Here is a 17908-nt window from a genome sequence, read left to right as displayed (position 1 = left end):
TTGACCTTGAAAGTTGACCAATTAAAAAATTACAATCACGGAGATATGTCACATTGACATCGGTTTACATTGCAGGTTGTAAGATATTTCTATACATACAAATCAAATATTTTTGCATATTCAATGCAAATAATGCTGTTACCTATACGTATGTACATGTATTGAAAATGATTTACGCTCGCTATTTTTATTTAAACCATGTGTAACGTAATTTACATATTCGGTGAACGTAATTTTAATACGTATACAACCCGCCGTCGCGCGTAACGCCATCTACTTAAGACACATTGCACTATTATCTGTCATTTTGAATTCAAAATTTGAAAAAGTTAATTGCAATTAATTTTAATTAAAAAACTGTATGGTAAGTTTTTTATTTCAATACAAAATATAACAATATTAATTGTGTATGCATTAGAAATGACTGAAACTGATAGCGACATGGATTGCACTCCGCCAGAGATTATAGAAACGGCAGAACATGCTACCTCAAGATTTGCTCCCTACAAAGTCGCGAGAGGTGAGAAGTAAGAAGTAAGAACGAATAGGTTATAAGTTAACCTAAAAACTAGAGTGGCATGACACGTGAGAACAAGAAAGCAGATGTTCTTATACTAGTAGTGAAACTGTGACTGAATCTAAATTCGAATATAATTTGAAGTAAAGGAGGTTGGAGAAAAAATTTTATGTTTTATTCGTACAAAAAATGCGTTTTCGGGACTCGGAAGGTTGCTGGACTCCGCTGACGCGTCGTCCAGCAACTATCTTCCTCGTCCCGAAAACTGACATTTTTTGTACTAATGAAACAAATAACTATTATTTACGTAGATGGTATTGACCAGCAATTTACAATCATACTATCCGAGTATTTATCATTTATTAGTAATACGTTTATCTACAATAAATTATTTCCCTATGAGATGTTACCCAGCGCGTTTTTACTTGCGTTAATTTGTCATGCAGTGGCCGAGATTTTTTAGTACAACCCTCTTTGGTTTAGAGTTAGAGTACCATGATGACACAAGATCAAGAATACTTCGACCCTATTTTCATAACTAACGTATATATCACCAATAAACATTATTATTATTATTATTATTATTATTATTAACTGTTTAGACATCAAATAAAATTGTTTTCTATCCGACTTTAGATTTTCGCTCCTTTGACATGATTAGTTTTTCTAAGGCAGAAGTTGGCATTTCCACGAATAAACATAGCACTACACCGAATACCGTCGATATGACTACATCTCCTATTGCTCGATGAATCTAGTAACAAAATACTGACTAACACATTCATAATTAGTTACTCATTAGCATTACCATTTCAGGGTCCGATATATAGATCGTCGATCTGGTATGGCCACTTCGTATAAGTATTATTGTGAAATGTACCAAGTACACGCAGTACGAAAATTTTCCTAAGAATTGCAAATCCGGTATCATTACGATGTCTTTGACCAACCCTATAAAAATACAATGAAAAATTCTGCAGTAGATTTCATTTAAAGATACAGCTGAAAGCAAATTTTGATCCGATTATATGTCTCGTAAGGTGTTTGCAGACACTAATACAGACAGAAGGTAACTTTCAGCTACGTAAGAATCTTTAATTCACACCTACATCCTATATTTTGGGTAAACCCAAAAATCATGAGGCACATTCCAAATGCATACAGGTTTCTAGAGAGGCCCACGTATACAGCAGTTTCTAAGCTCGAAGGTGTATAATTGTCATCATGTAAAAGTAGACCCAACAATATTACAGTGAGTGGGAATGAGAACACCACCACAAACCATAATATATGCTGATACTGTGTAAAATATTTGGTTTTATTTATATCTACTTGATTTTCCGTCGTTACCGTCTTTGCAAAAAGTTTCTTGTTTCGATTCTTATAGTACAGGTAACCGCCAATTAGGCCTATTGTGTAACCACCGATAGAAGTGTGCCCAGGTACCATGAAGTATGACCACTCAGGAAGATTTACAAGGCGAGTTTGAAGATTCCTTCAACAAACAATACTATTACGTTATTTCAGATGTGCAGACTTACTCTGGATACGCACGCAGCACTATGTGAATATCATGTATATAAGCAAGGATGCCTGGTACCAACACTCCCATTATTAACGAAGCGGCAAACACTTTGGAAGCAATCCTTCTGTTTTTCCATATAATTGAAAGTAGAAGTAGGGAGTACAAGAAGAGTTGAGTGTCGGCTGCTAGATACCAGCTATGCGGTAGACACTACACAGAAAAATTAGAAATGTGACGTAGAGGGTGAGTCAACGATTGCGCGGAGTAACTTAATGCCTTGAAGATAAGACTTTTCGATAGAATTTTTTTGTATTAAAATATGGTTGAACATTCTCCACATTTTAAAAATATTTGGAATTATACAGGGTGCGCTCACAAAGTAGAGCGCCAAAATGGTGCATTTTTTTTAATGGAACCCCCTGTATTTGAATGCATTTTTTAAGCGACAAACACTTTGTAAGTAATACTTCTGTTTTTCCATATAATTGAAAGTAGATGTAAGGAGTACAAGAAGAGTTGGATGTCGGCCGCTAAATACCACCTTTGCTGTAGACACTAACACGGAAATTATTATAAATGTCTAACAATTAGAGGTGAATTTTGTAACTTAATGTCAGGCACAAGAATAAAAGGAGGAGAAGAATTGAAGAAAAATAATAGCGTATCAAAAAAATTTACCATGTTTCTCTCCTCGTAATAGTTGTTGACGTAAAGCAAATTGGCCCACCAGTTTTTTCTGCAACTGCGATACTCGTTTCCAACAGCTTGGTCCCACACCGGACCCCTAGCCAAATGCGGCAACCACGTGGCGTTGATTGCTACAACCACAGCTAACGGTATCGTCAATCTAATATGATACTATGTAGTTAACTGTTTGAGTAAGTCCTCTCTTACCTTACGTATCTATGAACAAACGCGTATAAAATGTAAGTAAACTGAAAGTGGACCTTTTCGAAAGTCAAGAAGAAGTGGTAAGATAATAACCACCCAGACATTACGAAAAAAGTTTGCGTAGCGGTATGGCCATTTAAAAATAACATAGCTTTTGGATCAAAAGTCATCTAAAAGCATAAAAAGATAATGCCAAATTAAAACAGTTAACATACTTTTTCCATGTATTGCGGATTTGATACAAAACCACATGAAGAAGCCATAAAACTATGACAAACAACTACTGCTATCATACTGAAGAAACGCATTCCGTTCATACACTTTAATTGATTAGCGTCCGGATCCGTGTGTACCATGGAGAGTCTATCCCAATTCTTTGGTATTGAGAAACATTGCATTATCTTCCCATCTTCATTATTCAAACGAAAAAATATTTTTCATGAATACATATGTTTTGCACACATAAAATGTAAGAAATGAGTAAATAAACAGTTGACCTATACTTGCATTTAGTTGAAGTGATTCGATCGTAATCTTCTTTTGATTTATACCGTGCAACTCCTTCGTATAATGACGAGTAGGTTACTATTACTAATAGCGATAGCAGGACTATTCTGGAAGAGTGGTACGGCAATGTAAGAAATAATATGCACTTGAGTTTTAAAGAAACCGGACTAAACGCAATTCAAAAATGGAAATTAACAGGTTTTAGTCCCTCAATTACAGGAAATGAAATAGCTCCAAAATAATTTTTCAAAATCAATGTTGAAAATAAGGGGACATACTTTAGTTAGACTCCCCTTCCCCTATTATGCTAAAAATTTTAACGTTCCATTTTTCATTGGTTGATTTTCCCTCTCATGACTAAATTTGATGAAAACTATTCAGTTTTTGTTCAAACTAGCAATAACCAATGACAACTTACGCTACAATTGTGTCAAGATAGTCGACACGATATAATGATTTCTCAGTTTCACAATGAATTTTCGTAACGTGCCCTTTCAGTCCATATCCTTTCAACTTTGCGGAGTAACAGTCGCTAATTCCTTTTTGCCTAATTTTGTTCGTTGATCCATTTTGAACGACATTCGGACATGTGAATGGTACACAAATTCCATGCCGCAACCAATCATGTCGAAAATTCTTTCGCGATGAATTCAATTCCTACAAATATGTTAATCAATTAAGAACTTTCGCATATCCCAGCTAGTGCATAAATGAAACCAAATCGTATTGACCTGCATCGTTTCCCAGACTTTTAAATCGGCTGCTCCATCAAGTGGCGCTAGTTGCATTTTAAATGTACAATACAACGCATTTTCGCCTAACATGAGACATCGATCAAAGTCATCTAAGTGAAATAACTCTGGCATTAATGCATAGTTCCCTTCTGAAAACAATAATAATAAATGAGGGTGTGGGACATATAAGTACACCGACTAGAAACTTCTGCAAATACCTCAACAATTAAAGTGCTTAGTAAAACTAATGCATCCATTTTCTTGTTTAGGTGTATGCAGGTTTATTTACTTGTTATATTTAAGGAAATAAACGGCAATCAGATCTGAGTGGTGTAAACCTAAAAATTAAAAGTAATGGAGTGTGTTAATAGAATAAAACACTTACCGTTCAATTACAATTTGTAGATGTAATGAAGTGGGTATTGTATCATATACTTAGATGTGTTTACCCATAAATCGGGGCACGATGTCGCGATAGCATTCGAGGCATATACTTTATCTTTAAAATGATAACTGATCTAATTTGTGTATCAGTCACTATTTTATATTTAGTAGATAATTTAATTTCCGAACCGAACCGAAAGTTCCAGTTAGAAAACCTATTTATAAATAGCCTGCATTGATTCCTAATCTGTTCCAAAGTTCGTACTCATATGAAAGTCTTGATACAGTTGTCATAAAAAGCATGCTAGCTGCAATTTTATTTTATTTGTATTGATCACATCGGGGAATGAATTTTATAATTTTTGTAAAACCATCTTTAAAGTTCTGGTTCGGAACCAGAATGTATAATAGGGAAAAGAAATAAGTACGTCTTGTTGTTGTTACAAAGATCAAATAACGACATGAAAGGTTTCGCATCGTGTGCAATGCATTGTAACGAAGCACCCGGAATTTATGCATTTCCTTTGCCGTTTACAAAGACCACCCTGTATAGTAATGATTGGTTTGGGCTTCGTTACGCAAGAAGACCGTGATATGGAGCATTTTCCGCAATGCCATGGAGATACCGTAATTAATTAGTCCGCCTACGACCTCTCCTGTTGGAATTATTTTTGTAACCACCGAAGGATGTTGTCCTGGCGAAGATGAGGGACAATTAATATTTTTTGGTTTCAGGGCCGTTAATTATTTATAAGATGTTTTAGATTCCCATAATAAGTAAAATCAAGGATAGAACGAGTTTGAACCGGACTAGAACTAGATTCAAATCGTTTACAAGTTTTGAGTCCCGTCCGTATGCCTGCATGTTGCGATAAGAGTGTTAAAGCGATAGCGCCGTTTGGAAAGAAAAAGTCCAAGGGAGCTAGTTGCAGATTGGATTGATGAGTACTTAGGTTTGATTACGCTTAAGTAAGCGCTGTTAATTAATGCCATGTTAGTGGGCAGTAGTAAACCTTATCAGAAACCGTCGAGAGAGGTGTCCACAGAGGCGCTGTAATTTTTCTAGTTGTTTGCAAGTTGTCCCAGATTTTTAAGATAACCACAGGAGCCGCAATTAATTAAAAACCGAATTATTTTCTACACCGCTCCGTGCGAGTGCAGCGAGGCTTTGGGGTTCCATGTTCTACTTCTACCAAAATGGGTTTCCTTTAAAAGGAAAACGCTCAGTTTGGGAAGTATCTTTCTGCTTCATACTTTCGAGTTGTAAGTACGCCTTTTGATTTCTTTAATTTGCGAAACCGTATCATTCCGAATTCACCGAAACCCTTTTAATTTACCGTTTTCCCTTTTGAACGACCGTAAATCAGTCCGTTGCCTTTCCTTTTCACTACCGTTTTGAGTTTACCTGTTTTTGCACTACCGTAACTTTTGCTACCGTTCCGCTAAGCTTCATTACCGCCTTAAGCTTAAACTACCGTATTTTCTATCGATAGTGTTATCACCGTTTGGCTGAATTTAATACCACCGTTACTTAACAAAGGCAAGCGCTTAATTTTCAATTACGTTGATTAAAGGGGGGGAAGTATATTCTGTTCTCCTTGCTTTCCGCTTTTCTTTCCCCTAGACACCGCTAATTGATTTGTGCTTCATTGCTTTATTCCCTTTAGGAAATTTACCGTCAGGGCCGTCGGCCATATTTTGTTTTAGATAATCCGGAAGTGACCGCTGCCATTTTGTGGTGAACTTTGACCGATCCCTGGTATATTCCGTTCTCCACTAGAGGATACCCGGAGGCTTTCCACCCCGTCCGAGAGAAGACCGCCCCTTTTCCCAAGACTTCGAGGGTGCAGAGTTAAGTCTTGGTGGCGCCCGAGAGACCGATCGACCGTCTACTGTGTGATAATTGAATTGTACAATTATATTATTGTTCGACAATTAAAGGAACTTGAAATAATTGTGCTTTCCTCATTTAGAATACCGTTCGTGCACGAGCTAAGGGGGAAGTTCGTCGCAGCATGCAAGTGCATAGGAGGTTTTCTTTATATGTAGTTATTATAGGTTCCGTCGATAGGCCCTTCAGGTTGTGTCGCTTCTAGATAATCTGTTTTAACATTCTGCAAGTTGCTGTCTTTGGATTCAAGGTCGGCACTTTGTAACATTCTGTCAAGCATCTTATGTTTTAAAGTGTCTTACGCCTTCTAATCTTTATCAAATCTTTTCAACCCTCTTCTCTCCTAAACTTTTTAAAGTTTGTAAATTTGCGTTGTATCAGTAAATGAGGTCGGCAATTAAAAAACCGATCTAAACGCAAATACAATCAAAGTGTCGATTTTTATTAGTATAGCTATTTATGTATTAAAAGCGCGAAATACATTTATTTACAATAAATTGTTTGTCTATGGGACACTCTCTTGACATTAATTTTAATTAAAATAAAAACATTCCAACGTGTTTTTACTTGTGAATTTGTTACGTAGTGACCCAGAAATTTGTTTCCTATAACCCCCTTTAATTCAATTCAATTCAATCTTTGTCTTTATACCATAAGTAGCTTACAACACGTTAGTAATGGGTAAATCATATAACACAAAATAGAATTAAACATAGTTTAAAATTTTAAATAAATAAAAGCGAGACAAACCATGTAGCTAAAATAGAGTACTACAAATTACAAACGGTTTATTAGATTTTAGAAAAAATAAGACAAAACATAGGTAAAATAAGATAATACAAAATTACAACAGTTTCAAAAATAGTTGTAAAAAAACAAGCACCATGATGACACAAGATCAAGAATCCTTCGACACTAATTGCATAATTCTTTAGATATCCATTAATATTATTTTCTATCCGACTTTAGATTTTCGCTCCTTTGACATGATTAGTTTTTCTAAGGCAGAAGTTGGCATTTCCACGAATAAACATAGCACTACACCAAATACCGTCGATATCACTACATCTCCTATTGCTCCATGAATCTAACAACAAAATACAGATTGAACATGTTCATAATTAGTTACTCATTACCGTTTCAGGGTCCGATATATAGATCGGCGATCTGGTACGACCACTTCGTATATGTATTATTGTGACATGTACCAAGTACACGCAGTACGAAAATTTTCCGAAGAATTGCATACTCGGTATCATTACGATGTCTTTTATCAACCCTATAAGATTACAATGAAGCATTTTGCAGTAGAGCTCATTTAATTGTGTAGCTGAAAGCAAATTTTGGCCCTATTGTTTGTAAAACAGACAACAGGCGGTATAAAATCAGCTTTTAGCCACGCAAGAATCTCTAATTGCTATTTCACACTCACATCCTCCATTTTGCGTAAACCCGAATATCATTAGGCACATTCCAAAGGCATACAGGTTTCTAGCAAGACCCACGTATATAGCAGTTTCTAAGCTCGAAGGTGTATAATCATGTAAACGTAGATCCAAAAATATTACAGTGAGTGGGAATGCCATCGCTATCACAAACCATACTATATGCTGATACTGTGCAAGATTTACTTATTTTTATTTATACCACTTGATTTTCTATTATTACCATCTTTGTAAATAGTTTCTTGTGTCGATTTTGATAGAAAAGGTAACCGCCAATTAGGCCTATTGTATAACCACCGATAGAATTATGCCCAGGTACCATGAAGTATGACCACTCGGGAAGATTTACTCGGCCAGTTTGTAGATACCTTCAACAAACAATACTAAGTATAACCACAGATATACGTAAAGAACAGATTGCTAACCATAATCAAAGATCATACTTTTGCCATAATGCATAAATTGCTTAACAGATTTATCCACTTAATTTAACACCTATCTCCTTAAAAGAGCCCTCTATTTAGGAATGTTATTACCACAAACAGTTTAGTATTTGGTTCTTGAAGAAGGTTGAAACATTTTCTATGCATTTAACGGTAGGTGTCACTGTAAAAGTCGATCAAGTCGACTCGGTTGCGCTTATCTTATCTACGCCAATATTAGATGATATTTAACTATTTATAAATTCTTATTTACTACAACTCACTTTTGCTATAGCATTTCGAGTGTTAGACGGAGAGCTGGCTACGGAAAAAAGTGACTTATCCCTACATGGCTGATTTGTTGTCAAGTATGCTGATACATAATGAAGTAGAAAAAGTCATGTCTGCCAGCGAAATCCCGTGCCTTAAGGTTGGGAGGGGTGGTCAAATAAGTCAAAAAATCAATGAAATGTACAGCTTATCAAGGTACATCTTTTTTGTATTTAACATTTTTCGCTATGATGCTTACTTTTCGAGAAAAGTGCAAATTAAAAAAAATTATAAAATAAATAGTTAAACTTATCAATTTAAAATTTCTCAAAAACTAAGAAACTCACAAAAAGATGTAATTGATTTTTATGTGGAGTTTTGTATGCCACATTTGTCAGTGTGTGAAAAATGATTACAAAAGAGTTTTTGTTATGGCCCTTTTAAACTGTATGCATGTGGTTCGTTTCTTGTGAACACGATAACTCAAAAACGCCTGAACCGATTTTTATGAAATTTGGAATGTTTAAGGATTGTATAGGGAATGGCACACGACCTATTTTGGTTTCGGTCCGTTACCATCTTCAGGGTTTTTGAGGGTGTTAAAAGTTTAAAAGGGCCATAACGGCGTAAAGACAATTTTTGTAATTTTTTCGCATACACTGGCTAAGGTGGTACAAAAAACTCTACAAGAGAGTTCATAACAATTTATTTGTGAGTTTCTAAGATTTTGAGCAATTTTAAATTGAACTGTTAAACTCTTTCATTTCATAATTTCTCTAAATTTGCACTTTTCTCAAAAAGTAAGCTGCATAGCAAAAAATGTTACATATAAAAAAAAGAAGTGCATTGATGAGTTGTACAAAAAAGTCTCATTCATTTTTTGCGTCAGATTCAAAATAAATGCGACAGAGGTAAATATAGTCGGAAGATCGGCAGTTTTATTAAAATTTGACATACTTGAGCGCCCCTCCCAACATTAAGCCACGGGGTCTCACTGGCAGACATGACTTCTTCTACTTCACTATGTATCAGGATACTTTACACAAAAAATCAGCCATGTAGCGATAAGCCAGCTCTTAAGACTATAAAGGCTTATTTTCCGATTTGTTATTTATTTTACCCAAAAATTGTTTAAATACGTTAAACAATGCCATTGACTAATACCCCCCCCCCCCACCCCCCAATATTAGTCAATGACAATACCCAAAACGAGCTTATAAAGTTTGCGTTTTTTAGAGAACGTTTGAACGAAATGATATAGAAATCAAAGAAATCAGTATAAAAACCATGTTGGTTGAAAGTACGAGGGTTTTTACAAAAGTTTTAAATTTTAATAAAACACATTAGATATTTGTGAATGCTTTTTTGATAACAAATCTTAGGAGTCCTACAGGAACTAAGTTTTGATTATTCAAAAATATAGGTACTATATGTTCGTTGAAACTGTAAAAATTAGCAATAAGTTATTCAGTCCCACAGATGTAACACCCCGAAAAGTAGTTTTATTTAGGGCCTGATTAATCTCGGATTGTCTGAACCGTTTCAATAATAAATTCCTGGAGGAATTTCTACAGGCTCTGGTGTGTTTCGAGGATCCACAATTTCTGGCAAATAAACCGCTAAAGCAGATCTAAACAAGTAGAAACGTTTTCGCCCTAAGGCGAGTAACTTCAGTGCATTTTCCATAAATTGATCAATACTACCCCAAAGGCCATACCTATGTGCGCTATGTTTACTAGAGGCATATATGGTTAAAATTTTAAAGAAATATCTGCATAAATAAGGAAGTTGACACTTACTGCGCAGTTGATATTGCGCGTCCTGCGCATGCGCCTATTAATCTGATATTTACAATATGCAATACGTTCGCTTTTACTATAAGCATCTTTGGTTAAAATTTCAAAGAAATATCTCCATAAATAAGAAAGTTGGCATTGCGCAGTCTGCGCATGCGCACATCTGATTTTTACTATATGCGATATGCGATATATGCCTTTACTACAAGTATCTGTGATTAAAATTTCAACAAAATGTTATTATTATGTTATAATGTATTAATAAATAAAAAAATTAACAGAAAAAGCGGCTGCAATAGCGCACCCAACTTCGTTCGAAAATGCGCTAAAAAGCGGCAGAGCATCTCGGGTGACCCTACGGCGTCATTGAATTTGACCCATTTCTTATAAGCTTTTTACAACCTAATTGTTCCGCAAAAGATATTTTAACCACAGGTTCATGGGTAATTCCATAATCGGTATATTTTGAAGATGTAAATCAGGCATGTCAAACACGCGGCCCCCATGTCGCTTGTGGCCCACCGTTCTACAATCTGCGACCCGTCAGGATGTTCGCAGATTATAAAATTGAAATATGTAATTGAATTGTACCGCATGTTCTATTTTGGTTGAGAATCAGCTGTTTTTAAAGATAGTTAAGTTTGCGATTTTTCGCGACCCTGTGTCACTTTTTTGTGAAACTACAAACAAAATCAATCTAGCTACGTTTGTTTCTGGGATACAAAGTTGAAAACGAAAGGTTTGACTTTTTGGGATGATATCGTATCTTACTATCCATGTAGGATAGAAAATAGGTAAACACTGTTTATTTTAGACACTGTTACGTAGAATCCAGTGGCTTAGGCAAAAAAACTTTTGGACCACCGTTTCTGAGGGTCTGAGGCCCAAAGTTGGCATTTTTTTATATGTGACACCCTGTATATCTTAACGTCAATTGTTTGCAGTCCTTTTCCTGATTACATTTATGCATCACACAACTGTATATATTTTTTTTAGCAATGAAAATCAATTAAAACCTTATTTTTACTGTAATCAAATAGTATGCCATGAATTCATGGAGATTTTGTTTTGTTTATTGTATCCACGGTAACTAAGGCATTCGATACCAATCAATAAAAATGGCTGAAGGTAGAAATATGCCATTTCAAAATTTTGAGAAATATGATAGAATATATAATTAAATAAAAAATATAGAATGATACATCAATGTAATCACGAAAAAGAATGCAAAAAATGGACGTTAAAATATACAGGGTGTTACATTAAACAAATTCCAAGTTTGGGTCGAATCACAGAAATTGTTTTTGCCTACGCCACTGGATTCTACGTAAAAATATCTAAAATACGCAGTTTTTATCTTTTTAGCGCATTTCCACAAAAATAAAAAAAAATGCGCTATTGTGGCCACTTTGTCCGTCCGTCCGCTCGTTTTGAGACGCTACTAGTTTTTTATCTTAAGAGCTATTAATTGTTCTACTTTTTTCGCTATTTGGTTCGTTATGGTGTCGAGTCTTGCACCAAGGAAGGATTTTTTTCTGTACCGCTTACAAAAAAAGTTATTGTAAAAAAAACAAAAAAAAACCGTTTTTTACATGTTCCATAATTTTACACTTTTGCCGTTTATTAACGATCCTAGAGATCGTTTATAATTTTGCATTGCTGTCTGTCGTCTGCCTGTTGGTTTGTCCGTCTGTTCCTTTGTCTGTCTGTCGCTCTATCTGTCCGTGTGAACAATAACTTTGTTTAGAACTGTCCGATCGCTTTTACATTTCCGTTAGTTATGAACTGAATTGCATGAAATTCAATATGGGCATAGCTTTAGCCATATAATACGCAATGCCAAAAGTTGAGTCGAATCGATTCAAAATTCACAGTGCCCTTTTCGCATCTTCACCATTTATAAACCGAATTGCAAACTTTTTTAATTATAAAAGTATTTAAATGAAATTTGATACATAGCCACTTGGAATAAAAGCAAATTTAACGCCAATTTCAAAATTTGGTTTTGCGCATGCGCAGTGTCGACTTTCTTATTTATTTACAATTTTAACAAAAGTTGCATCTTACAAATAGGAAATGAATGCCAGTGGAAATGCGCTTTATGTAAATCGTTTACGATTACTTTTTAACTTGTTTGTATCTTACACTGTAAGTACGTGTACATTTTCTTGAGCTGGTACTAATGATTTTATGATTATTTCTACTTTTTCGTTTTATTGTATTATTATTTTGTATACTTTTTATGTTAATAATAAGAAATTAAAATTTTCTTAATGTAAACTTTTTTGTGATGTGGCCTGCAGCTATCTGTGGAAACCTTAAAATGGCCCTTGATGATAAAATTTTTTATTTCCGCATTTATCTTTTCTAACTTTTGGACGAATAAGGCTTTTTGAGATTGATATATTTCTGGGTTTGCTATTTCAGCAGCTAATGGACCATATTCTTCAATATCAAATCAATAAGAATTATACACCACAAATAATCTTCATGTGTAAATAAATTAAGCCTTTTCATAGAAAGTTTTTATTATTAGGGAAATAATATTACAAAGACAGTTATCAGTACCGTAGTTTGAATATCGAAGGTGCAGTTCAAATAAAAAATGCCTTATTATACCTGAAAAAATTTAGGAACCTTATTTTTTACACAATCCTAGTACATACAACTACGTCAACTGTTTATCTACCTATTAAATAGCAAAGGAATAAATCTGTAAGTATTTGCACTTGATTCGCGTACTCAACACCAAATAAATAGTTAAAAAATTACTTAGTTCAGAGAAATACTGCGTATCTGCCCCACTGACCTAAATAAAAATAGGGGTCAGTGATCTGCACTTGTTGATGTACTCATAATCCACCAACATAAAGAGGAGAAATCTGTAGATTATTGAAGAATGAAGATACCTACGGTGGGTTCGTTCATTCGTTGTACCCTGTCCTCTAACAGAGAAAATGAATACTTTCGAAATTTGCATTAGGGATTGCGTCTTTAATAAAGCAAATTTAATTTCCTCAAATTTTTCCTACTTGTAGGCAACCCGTTATACTTATTTGCATTACAGCTGCGTTTACTAAATTTCCATTTAGTTAGCAATCTGTTCTTTACGTATATCTGTGGTATAACATTATTTCAGAAGTCCATACTTACTCTGGATACACACGCACCACTATGTGTAAATCATGTATATAAGCGAGTATGCCTGGCACCAACACTCCCATTATTAACGAAGCGGCAAACACTTTGGAAGCAATCCTTCTGTTTTTCCATATAATTGAAAGTAGAAGTAAGGAGTACAAGAAGAGTTGAATGTCGGCTGCTAGATACCAGCTATGCGGTAGACACTACACAGAAAAATTAGAAATGTGACGTAGAGGGTGAGTCAACGATTGCGCGGAGTAACTTAATGCCTTGAATAAGATTTTTCGATAGAATTTTTTTGTATTAAAATATGGTTGAACATTCTCCACATTTTAAAAATATTTGGAATTATACAGGGTGCGCTCACAAAGTAGGGCGCCAAAATGGTGCATTTTTTTTAATGGAACCCCCTGTATTTGAATGCATTTTTTAATTATACATGCAGTTGTACGACATTTATATGGTTAATATCCGAAAAACTAGTAGCTTTAAAGATAATTCGAAAAATGAATTAATTGATATGATGTTCGATTAGGACGAAGCAGATAAAAATTGCCTTTTTTGCATGGCCACCTCTTTATTCTGTAAATTACATATAACTTAAGATTAGAATATAAAAACAAACATTTCGAAAACTATGAGAGATAGGTATAGGACATTATTATCAAAAGTTGAATGTTTTTGGAGGAGTTAAAAAATAAAATAACAAAAAAACATACAGGGTGTTCCATATAATAAAAGTGAAATTATGTAACTTTGGGCCCACAAAAAAACCCTGTAAGCTATTTTTTAATGTTTCATAGCATTTATTTGACTTTTACTTTACGCAGGATACACAGAGACTGGAATCAAAATTTAAGTAATAATTTTGCCAATAAACTGACGCTTACAAATGCCAAATCGAATTATCTTTAAAACTACTAGTTTTTCGGATCTTAACCATATAATAAAAAAAAGTCGTACAATTACACGTAGAATAAAAAAAATTGAATGCAGGGGGTCTCATTTGAAAAAATTTACCATTTTGGCGCCCTACTTTGTGAGCGCCACCTGTATAATTCCAAATATTTTTAGAATGTGGAAAATATTCAACGATATCATAATACAAAACCCGTCTATCGAACAATCTTATCTTCAAGACGTTAAGTTACTCCGCGTAATCGTTGACTCACCCTGCACAGAAAATAATTTCTAGAGACAAAGCCCTAGAAAATGGAAGCAAAATACTATACCTATACGGTACGATGAAATTTACCATGTTTTTCTCCTCGTAATAATTGTTAATGTAAAGCAGATTTGCCCACCAGTTCTTTCTACAACTGCGATACTCCCTTCCAACAACTTGGTCCCACAACGGACCTCTAGCAAAATGTGGCAGCCACGTGGCGGTAATTGCAACAACAACAGCTAACGGTATCGTCAATCTAACATGATACTATGTAGTTAGCTGTTTGACTAAGTCTTCTCTTACCTTACGTATCTATGAATAAACGCATATAAAATGTGAGTAAACTGAAAGTTGGCCTTTTCGAAAGACAAGAAGAAGTGGTAAGATAATAGCCATCCGGACATTACGAAAAAAGTTTGGGTAATGGGATGACAATTTATATATGACATGGATTTTGGATCAGAGGTCATCTAAAAGCGTAATAAGATTATGTCAAATTAAGACAGCTTATGTACTTTTTCAATGTATTGCGGATTTGATACGAAACCACTTGCAGAAACCATAACACTATGACAAACAACTACTGCTATCATACTGAAGAAACGCATTCCAGTCATACACTTTAATTGATTAGTATCCGGATCCGTGTGTACCATGGTGAGTCTATCCCAGTTCTTCGGTATTGAGAAACACTGTATTATCTTCCCATCTTCATTATGCAACCATTTGGGTGAAAAAGAAATAAATAGTTTTAATCAAAACTAAGTTTTGTGCACTTAAAGATTAGGAGATGAGTAAATAAGCAATTGACCTATACTTGCATTTAGTTGAAGTGATTCGATCGTAATCTTCTTTTGATTTATACCGTGCGAATCCCTCATACAATGATGAGTACATTACTACTACTAGCAGCGACAATAAAACTATTCTGAAAAAAAAGATTGTGAAAATAAGAGGACATAGGTGTTTTACTACCCCCCACCCCCACTCCCCGGCCCTCGCGCCGTTATGCTAAATGTGAACGGTTCATCTTCTTCATCTAATTATTTGAAGAATGATTCTTCCCTCTCTATGGAAACTGAATGAGGTATTTGTTCAACTAGCAATAACTACTAACAGTAGCTGTATTAGGACAGTTGCGACAACTCATCATAATAATAGCCATTTTGGGGCTAAAAAATTATTTGATTGTCATGTCAAATTGTGACCGTATAATAAATAATAAATGTCAGTTTCATTTAAAGATTCTCATTCAAAACTATGGCGCAGAAAATTTTAATGTTTAGTATCACTTTTTGTCCGGCGCCGCGTTCGGAAATAAATGAGGCACTTTAGTCCCTTAAATGGAAGACAAAACACATTGATTTTGTCCAGGGAGTGCAAAAAAGCAATATTCGTTGTGCTTGAGCAATAAATGTTAAAATTTAAACCAATTCATGCATATTTATTATCACAATGGAGCCTTTTCGGTAATTATTCCTATTGACATTAATCACACCAAAGTAACCGATCAAAAACGAGATACCCGGTTGTCGTCACTGTTCTAAATTGTAATAACTTACGCTACAATTATGTCAAGATAGTCGACACGATATAATGATTTTTCAGTTTCACAATGAATTTCCGTAACGTGCCCTTTCAGTCCATATCCTTTCAACTTTGTAGAATAACAGTCACTAATTTCATTTTGCCTAATTTTGTTCGTTGATCTATTTTGAACGACATTTGGACAGGTGAATGGTACACAAATTCCATGCCGTAACCAATCATGTCGAAAATTCTTTTCCGATGAATTCAGTTCCTATAACACTGATATGGTAATCACAGAAAAATTCAAATAATCACATTTTCCATCCAATAATCTGACAACCAAGTTCGTAAATAAAACCAAAAGTATTCACCTGCATCGTTTCCCAGACTTTTAAATCGGCTGCTTCATCAAGCGGCGCTAGTTGCATTTTAAATGTACAATACAATGCATTTTCGCCTAACATGAGACATCGATCAAAGTCATCCAAGTGAAACAACTCTGGCATTAATGCATAGTTCCCTTCTAAAAACAACAATAATAATGGAGGGTGCGGAACATATACATAAGTACACCGACCAGAAACTTCTGCAAATACCCCGATAATTAAAGTGCTTAGTAAAACTAATCCATCCATTAACATCATTTTCTTGTCCGGGTGTATACCGGTGACTGAGGTTTGTCAAGTCGATTAATGGAATAAACCACTTACTTTCAATTACAATTGATCGTAGTTGTAATGAAGTAATGTGTTTACTCATAAATCAGGGCATAAAGTCGCGATAACATTAGAGACCTATAGTTTATCTTTATCATGAAAACTAAAATAAATTTTAAACTTTAAAAGTTTATTTCACAATTAGTAATTTACGAATTTCTGCACCGAACTTTCAAAGTTTCAGTTAGAATTAAATACGTATTTATAAATAGTAAGACTGCATTGATTCCTAATCGGTTCCAAAGTTACTACAGGAAATCTTGATACAATTGTCATAAATAGATTTTATTTTTTATTTGCCTATTATATCTGACATATGAGATACATAAAGCATTCTATGACGTCCGAGGGCATAATGAGATGACAATCTATTATGCCGTCAGACGTTCTGTCAAATATATATAAAATATTTTAAATTGCGCATGGATAAAACAAATTGTTTGATTCGGCAAATGACTGAACAATACTACATATCACTTTAGAAACTGCCTGCGTCGTGGAGTGGTTCTGACGAAAGCCAAATTGAGAACAGTTCAATATCCAACTAGTTATAAAGCCGACGGTTTAGAATTATTTCAAAAGAATTCAATTCAATTCAATTATTTGAGAAGACAAGAACAATACTTGTTGGTCTGTTTTGTTCATATCCTGAGAATTTCCTTTCTTAAATAATGGCATGACGACACTGACTTTGAACATATCGGGAAAACTGCCTTCTGAAATACATGAGTTAAATATAAAGACAAATAACGTATAATTTTGACGATTTCAGTTTAAAGTTAATTTCTTCCTATCTATCTAATAGATTTCAGCACGTCTTCCACAATGGAGTAACTAGAAGAATTATATCACGTGACGTTGCATCCCAAACGGATTCCAAAGTAAAGAAACAAAATAAACATAAGGCGTCTCCAGCTGAAATAATAAACGTAAATGTCTTAAACCAGTAATGTCACTTGCTGATGAAC

At 34.6% G+C, this 17908-nt stretch overlaps 2 protein-coding genes and 1 long non-coding RNA gene across 5 annotated transcripts; 1 reads left to right on the top strand and 2 right to left on the bottom strand.

The window, feature by feature from the left end:
• Window positions 1-857: 857 nt before the first annotated feature.
• LOC116160574 (O-acyltransferase like protein-like) lies at window positions 858-5257 on the bottom strand. 3 transcript variants are annotated; one of them, XM_031473798.1, is made up of 13 exons: window positions 4560-5257; window positions 4374-4512; window positions 4172-4323; window positions 3859-4097; window positions 3441-3547; window positions 3149-3342; window positions 2937-3103; window positions 2721-2889; window positions 2059-2252; window positions 1868-2012; window positions 1627-1816; window positions 1326-1468; window positions 858-1271 (listed from the first exon to the last, which is right to left on the bottom strand). In XM_031473798.1, the coding sequence occupies exons 2-13, from the start codon at window positions 4429-4431 to the stop codon at window positions 1140-1142; spliced, it is 1890 nt and encodes a 629-aa protein (XP_031329658.1). In that variant the 5' UTR covers window positions 4432-4512; window positions 4560-5257; the 3' UTR covers window positions 858-1139. The 3 variants fall into 3 exon arrangements, with proteins under 3 accessions (XP_031329658.1, XP_031329659.1, XP_031329660.1); XM_031473799.1 differs by having other exon boundaries at window positions 4393-4512; XM_031473800.1 differs by having other exon boundaries at window positions 4464-4512.
• Window positions 5258-5574: 317 nt separating this feature from the next.
• LOC116160578 lies at window positions 5575-6512 on the top strand. The gene is made up of 2 exons (XR_004143253.1): window positions 5575-5821; window positions 6266-6512. It is a non-coding gene; the product is annotated as an uncharacterized LOC116160578 (long non-coding RNA).
• A 708-nt stretch (window positions 6513-7220) lies between these two features.
• On the bottom strand, window positions 7221-16950 carry LOC116160572 (O-acyltransferase like protein-like). Its single transcript, XM_031473797.1, has 12 exons — window positions 16802-16950; window positions 16596-16747; window positions 16257-16495; window positions 15516-15622; window positions 15210-15403; window positions 14998-15164; window positions 14782-14950; window positions 13536-13729; window positions 8118-8262; window positions 7882-8065; window positions 7586-7728; window positions 7221-7536 (listed from the first exon to the last, which is right to left on the bottom strand). Exons 1-12 carry the CDS (start codon window positions 16866-16868, stop codon window positions 7405-7407), a joined length of 1893 nt encoding a protein of 630 aa, XP_031329657.1. The 5' UTR covers window positions 16869-16950; the 3' UTR covers window positions 7221-7404.
• Window positions 16951-17908: the final 958 nt, after the last annotated feature.

Source organism: Photinus pyralis, unplaced genomic scaffold (genome assembly GCF_008802855.1).
Source record: "Photinus pyralis isolate 1611_PpyrPB1 unplaced genomic scaffold, Ppyr1.3 Ppyr1.4_LG1, whole genome shotgun sequence".
Lineage (NCBI taxonomy): Eukaryota > Metazoa > Arthropoda > Insecta > Coleoptera > Lampyridae > Photinus > Photinus pyralis.
Note: the sequence above shows the minus strand (reverse complement) of the source record. Positions and strands in the feature narration are given on the sequence as shown.